The sequence below is a fragment of the Pristiophorus japonicus genome, unplaced genomic scaffold (genome assembly GCF_044704955.1).
Source record: "Pristiophorus japonicus isolate sPriJap1 unplaced genomic scaffold, sPriJap1.hap1 HAP1_SCAFFOLD_1321, whole genome shotgun sequence".
NCBI classification, from domain to species: domain Eukaryota; kingdom Metazoa; phylum Chordata; class Chondrichthyes; family Pristiophoridae; genus Pristiophorus; species Pristiophorus japonicus.
In genome coordinates, this window is record NW_027250989.1 from 34897 (window position 1) to 40896 (window position 6000).

General features: G+C 56.9%; 1 protein-coding gene across 1 annotated transcript in view; it reads left to right on the plus strand.

Moving 5' to 3' along the window:
* Window positions 1–6000, plus strand: part of LOC139242407 (prolyl 3-hydroxylase 1-like) — a 52338-nt gene that overhangs the window by 34444 nt on the left and 11894 nt on the right. Inside the window, exons 9-11 of the mRNA XM_070870343.1 lie at window positions 813–908; window positions 2023–2173; window positions 5336–5453. Of these exons, the coding sequence (XP_070726444.1) occupies window positions 813–908; window positions 2023–2173; window positions 5336–5453 (365 nt within the window). The remainder of the gene's footprint in view (window positions 1–812; window positions 909–2022; window positions 2174–5335; window positions 5454–6000) is intronic.

Sequence of the window (6000 nt, forward strand, 5' to 3'; positions counted from 1 at the left end):
GTCGGAAATGCCTAGGCTTCATCCATGGTCTGCGCTGAGATTGCTGATACGGACCCTTCCTCTGGTTCCTATGACGACCATTGAGCCCCACCCCGCTCCCTATCCGTGACCTCAATCCCTCCACTGACCCCTGTCATACACCGTGACCCTCGACCTCATCCTAAACCGTGACCCTCGAACCTTCTCCTGACCCCTGTCCTACACCATAATCCACGACCCTTTCCCGACCCCTATACTACACTAGCCTAAGCCTCGACCCCTGTCTAACACTGTGACACTTGACCCTTCCCTGACCCCTGTCCGACACCATGACCCTCGAACCTTCCTCGACCACTGTCCTACACCGTGACCCTCGATACTTCCTTGGCCATGTCCTCCACCATGACCCTTGATCCTTCCCTTTGCCAAAACCTCCACCGTGACCCGCAACCCTTCCCTTGGCCATGTCCTCGACCTTGACCCTTCCCTTGCCCCATGCCCTCCACCGTGACCCTTGATCCTTCCCTTGGGCCATGTCCTCCACCGTGACCCTTGACCACTCCCTTGGGCCATGTCCTCAACCGTGACCCTTGACCATTCCCTTGGGCCATGCCTTCCACCATGACCCTTGACCCTTCCCTTGGCCATGTCCTCCACTGTGACCCTTGGCCATGCCCTCCACCATGACCCTTGACCCTTCCCTTGGCCATGTCCTCCACCGTGACCCTTCCCCAGGCACGGACAGTCGCTAATTCGGGGAGAATGGAGACGGGGAGCTGGAGGGCAGCTCTGGTTCCCCCAGCAACAGTAACCTTAACCTCTTGCCCCCACAGGCTGCCGCGGACGCGAGAGAGAGTTCCCGCACACACCGTTCGCCACACAACCCAAACGAACACTTGGAGGGGCTGACAATACTGAAGGCACTCAAGGTGAGAATCGCCGCAAGATCTCACATTAACTAGCGGGGGAAATCGGGGAGTGGTGGCCTATTATCAGCTGTGGCTCAGTGGGTAGTACTCTTGTCTCCCAGTCAGAAGGTTCAAGTCCCATCCAAATCTAGACTGACGCTACCAGTGCAGTGCTGAGGGAGTGCCGTACTGCGCTGTCGGAGGGGCAGGACTGAGGGAATGCCGCACTGTCGGAGGGGCAGTACTGAGGGAGTACCGCACTGTCGGAGGGGCAGTACTGAGGGAGTGCCGTACTGCGCTGTCGGAGGGGCAGTACTGAGGGAGTGCCGCACTGTCGGAGGGGCAGGACTGAGGGAATGCCGCACTGTCGGAGGGGCAGTACTGAGGGAGCACCGCACTGTCGGAGGGGCAGTACTGAGGGAGTACCGCACTGTCGGAGGGGCAGTACTGAGAGAGCGCCGCACAGTCGGAGGGGCAGTACTGAGGGAGTGCCGCACTGTCGGAGGGGCAGTACTGAGGGAGCGCTGCACTGTCGGAGGGGCAGTACTGAGGGAGCGCCGCACTGTCGGAGGGGCAGTACTGAGGGAGCGCCGCACTGTCGGAGGGGCCGTACTGAGGGAGCGCCGCACTGTCGGAGGGGCAGTACTGAGGGAGCGCCGCACTGTCGGAGGGGCCGTACTGAGGGAGCGCCGCACTGTCGGAGGGGCAGTACTGAGGGAGCGCCGCACTGTCGGAGGGGCAGTACTGAGGGAGTGCCGCACTGTCGGAGGCGCCGTCTTTCAGATGAGACATTAAACCCGAGGCCTCGTCTGCCCTCTCAGGTGGACGTAAAAGATCCCACGGCCACTATTTGGAAGAAGAGCAGAGGGGGAGTTCCGCCCGGTGCCCTGGGAGACCAATATTTATCCCTCGATCAGCATCACAGATTATCTGGGTCATTATCACATTGCTGTTTGTGGGAGCTTGCTGTGCGCAAATTGGCGTTTCCCACAATACAACAGTGACTGCACTCCCAAAAGTGCTTCCTTGGCTGTAAAGCGCTTTTGGACGTCCGGTGGTCGTGAAAGGCGCTATATAAATGTGGGTATTTCTTTGCTGTGACCTTATTCCTGACCCCTGGGCCTGTGTTGCACAGCTGGCCCGCTCTGGTGTTGTGGATCGGGACGGAGCGAGGCTGTACTACGAGGCGAGCCAGAGAACACGGAACATCGTGGAGAACTATTTCGGAGCGAAATCTCCCCTGTACCACTCGTTCTCCCACCTGATGTGCCGCACCGCGCTTGCAGGTAAGGAGCAGGAAAGGCCGAGGCTTCATCTCGGGCCTGTGTTACGTCAACTAACTTCACACCCAGTGAGGGACTGAGACAGCCCCCCAACACACACACACAGACAGCAGGAAACACCCAGGCTTCATCTCGGGCCTGTGTTACGTCAACTAACCTCACACTCAGTGAGGGACTGAGACAGCCCCCCAACACACACACACAGCAGGAAACACCCAGGCTCTTCATCTCAGGCCTGTGTTACGTCAACTAACTTCACACCCAGTGAGGGACTGAGACAGCCCCCCAACACACACACACAGCAGGAAACACCCAGGCTCCATCTCGGGCCTGTGTTACGTCAACTAACCTCACATCCAGTGAGGGACTGAGACACTCCCCACCCCCCCCCCCCCAACACACACACACATCAGGAAACACCCAGGCTTCATCTCGGGCCTGTGTTACGTCAACTAACCTCACTCCCAGTGAGGGACTGAGACACCCCCCCACCCCAACACACACACACATCAGGAAACACCCAGGCTTCATCTCGGGCCTGTGTTACATCAACTAACCTCGCATCCAGTGAGGGACTGAGACACCCCCCCCCCCCCCCCCCCCCCCCCCCCAAACACACACACACATCAGGAAACACCCAGGCTTCATCTCGGGCCTGTGTTACATCAACTAACCTCGCATCCAGTGAGGGACTGAGACACCCCCCCCCCCCCCAAACACACACACACATCAGGAAACACCCAGGCTTCATCTCGGGCCTGTGTTACATCAACTAACCTCACATCCAGTGAGGGACTGAGACACCCACCCCCCCGCCCCCCTCAACACACACACACAGAGCAGGAAACACCCAGGCTTCATCTCGGGCCTGTGTTACGTCAACTAACCTCACGCCCAGTGAGGGACTGAGACACCCACCCCCCCGCCCCCCTCAACACACACACACAGAGCAGGAAACACCCAGGCTTCATCTCGGGCCTGTGTTACGTCAACTAACCTCACGCCCAGTGAGGGACTGAGACACCCCCCTCCCCCACCCCTCAACACACACACACACACACACAGCAGGAAAAACCCAGGCTCCATCTCAGGCCTGTGTTGCATCAATGTGTAACGTAGCCAAGTTTGCTGACGACACAAAGATGGGAGGAAAAACAATGTGTGAGGAGGACACAAAAAACCTGCAAAAGGACATAGACAGGCTAAGTGAGTGGGCAAAAATTTGTCAGATGGAGTATAATGTTAGAAAGTGTGAGGTTATGCACTTTGGCAGAAAAAAATCAAAGAGCAAGTTATTATTTAAATGGAGAAAGATTGCAAAGTGCTGCAGTACAGCGGGACCTGGGGGTTACTTGTGCATGAAACACAAAAGGTTAGTATGCAGGTACAGCAAGTGATCAGGAAGGCCAATGGTATCTTGGCCTTTATTGCAAAGGGGATGGAGTATAAAAGCAGGGAAGTCTTGCTCCAGTTATACAGGGTATTGGTGAGGCCACACCTGGAGTACTGCGTGCAGTTTTGGTCTCCGTATTTAAGGCTTTGGAGGCAGTTCAGAGAAGGTTCACTTGGTTGATTCCGGAGATGAGGGGGTTGACTTATGAGAAAAGGTTGAGGAGGTTGGGCCTCTACTCATTGGATTCAGAAGAATGAGAGGTGATCTTATCGAGACGTATAAGATTATGATGGGGCTTGACAAGGTGGATGCAGAGAGGATGTTCCCACTGATGGGGGAGACTAGAACTAGGGGGCATGGTCTTAGAATAAGGGGCCGCCCATTTAAAACTGAGATGAGGAGGAATTTCTTCTCTCAGAGGGTTGTAAATCTGTGGAATTCGCTGCCTCAGAGAGCTGTGGAAGCCGGGACATTGAATATATTTAAGACAGAGATAGACAGTTCCTTAACCGATAAGGGGATAAGGGGGCGGGCAGGGAAGTGGAGCTGTGTCCATGATCGGATCAGCCATGGTCGTATTAAATGGCGGAGCAGGCTCGAGGGGCCGAATGGCCCACTCCTCCTATTTCTGATGTATGCCCTGGACTCCTCCCACCAGAGAAGATAGTTTCTCTCTGTCTTGCCTATCAACTCGTTTAATCATCTTAAACACCTCGATCAGATCACTCCTTAGTCTTGTATACTCAAGGGACTTTGTGTACAGCAGTGTCAGCGGTAGCTCAGTGGGTAGTGCTCTCGCCTCTGAGTCAGGAGGTTGTGGGTTCGAATCCTACTCCAGGGACTTGAGCACAAAATAAAATCTAGGCTGATGCTCCAGTGCAGTACTGAGGGAGTGCCGCACTGTCGGAGGGGCAGTACTGAGGGAGCGCCGCACTGTCGGAGGGGCAGTACTGAGGGAGCGCCGTACTGTCGGAGGGGCAGTACTGAGGGAATGTCGGAGGGGCAGTACTGAGGGAGCGCCGTACTGTCGGAGGGGCAGTACTGAGGGAACGCTGCACTGTCGGAGGGGCAGTACTGAGGGAGTGCCGCACTGTCGGAGGGGCAGTACTGAGGGAGCGCTGCACTGTCGGAGGTGCCGTCTTTCAGATGAGACATTAACCCGTCTGCTCTCTCGGGTGGACATAAAAGATCCCACGGCCACTATTTGGAAGAAGAGCGGGGAAGTTTGTCCTGGGGCCAATATTTATCCTTCAATCAACATCGCAGATTATCTGGGTCATTATCACATTGCTGTTTGTGGGAGCTTGCTGTGCGCAGAGAAGCTGCCAGCGTTTCCCACAATACAACAGTGACTGCACTCCAAAAAGTCCGTCATTGGCTGTGAAACGCTTTGGGACATCCAGGTGGTCATGAAAGGCGCTTTGTAAATGCACATCTTTCTATGCAACCTATCTTGTTAATTTAACCCTTTTAGTGCCAGTCCGATTCGAGTGAATCCTCCCAGCTCCCCCTCCAAGGCCGATAGACCCTCCCTGAGGTGCGGGAGCCTGGAAGTTAACGCAGTTACACCCGATGAGGTCTCCCTCGTGCTTTATCGAACGAGTATAACATCCGTCCAATCATCACAACAGCAGTGCGTGCAGTATTGACTAGATGACTCTCTCGAACTTTCCACTGTATCCCGGGCACTCTGCATCAAGTTAGCCCCGGAACCTTTCCCCCGCTCCCCAGCTATTCGCCTGTGACAGGCTGCACCATGTCGCCCCCTGCAGGTCGTCAGGATGGTCGCGAGGACCTCAGCCACCAGGTGCACGCAGATAATTGCCTGCTGGACCCCGAGGCGATTGACTGCTGGAGGGAGGCCGCAACCAATACAGCCCGAGACTTCAGGTACAGGGCAGCTGACCTGCCCCGCTCTCCTTCCCACCCCTCCGTCACTGAACCCCTCCATCTCTCCCTCCCTCTCTCCTTCACCCTCTCCCCTGGCCCCTCTCTCTCTCCCCTGGCCCCTCTCTCTCTCCCCTGGCCCCTCTCTCTCCCCTGGCCCCACTCTCTCCCCGCCCCCTCTCTCTCCCTGCCCCCTCTCTCTCCCTCTCTCTCTCTCCCTCTCTCTCCCCCTCTCTCTCTCTCCCCCTCCCTCTCTCTCTCCCCCTCCCTCTCTCTCTCCCCTTCCCTCCCTCTCTCTCTCCCCCTCTCTCTCTCTCTCCCCCTCTCTCTCTCTCTCCCTCTCTCTCTCCCCCCTCCCTCTCTCCCCCTCCCTCTCTTTCCCTCTCCCCCCTCTCTCTCCCCCTCCCTCTCTCTCTCCCTGCCCCTCACTCTCTCTCCCTCCCTCCCTCCCTCCCTCTCCCCCTCTCTCTCTCCCCCTCCCCCTCTCTCCCCCCCTCCCACCCTCTCTCCCCCATCCCTCTCTCTCTCTCCCCCTCCCTCTCTCTCCCTC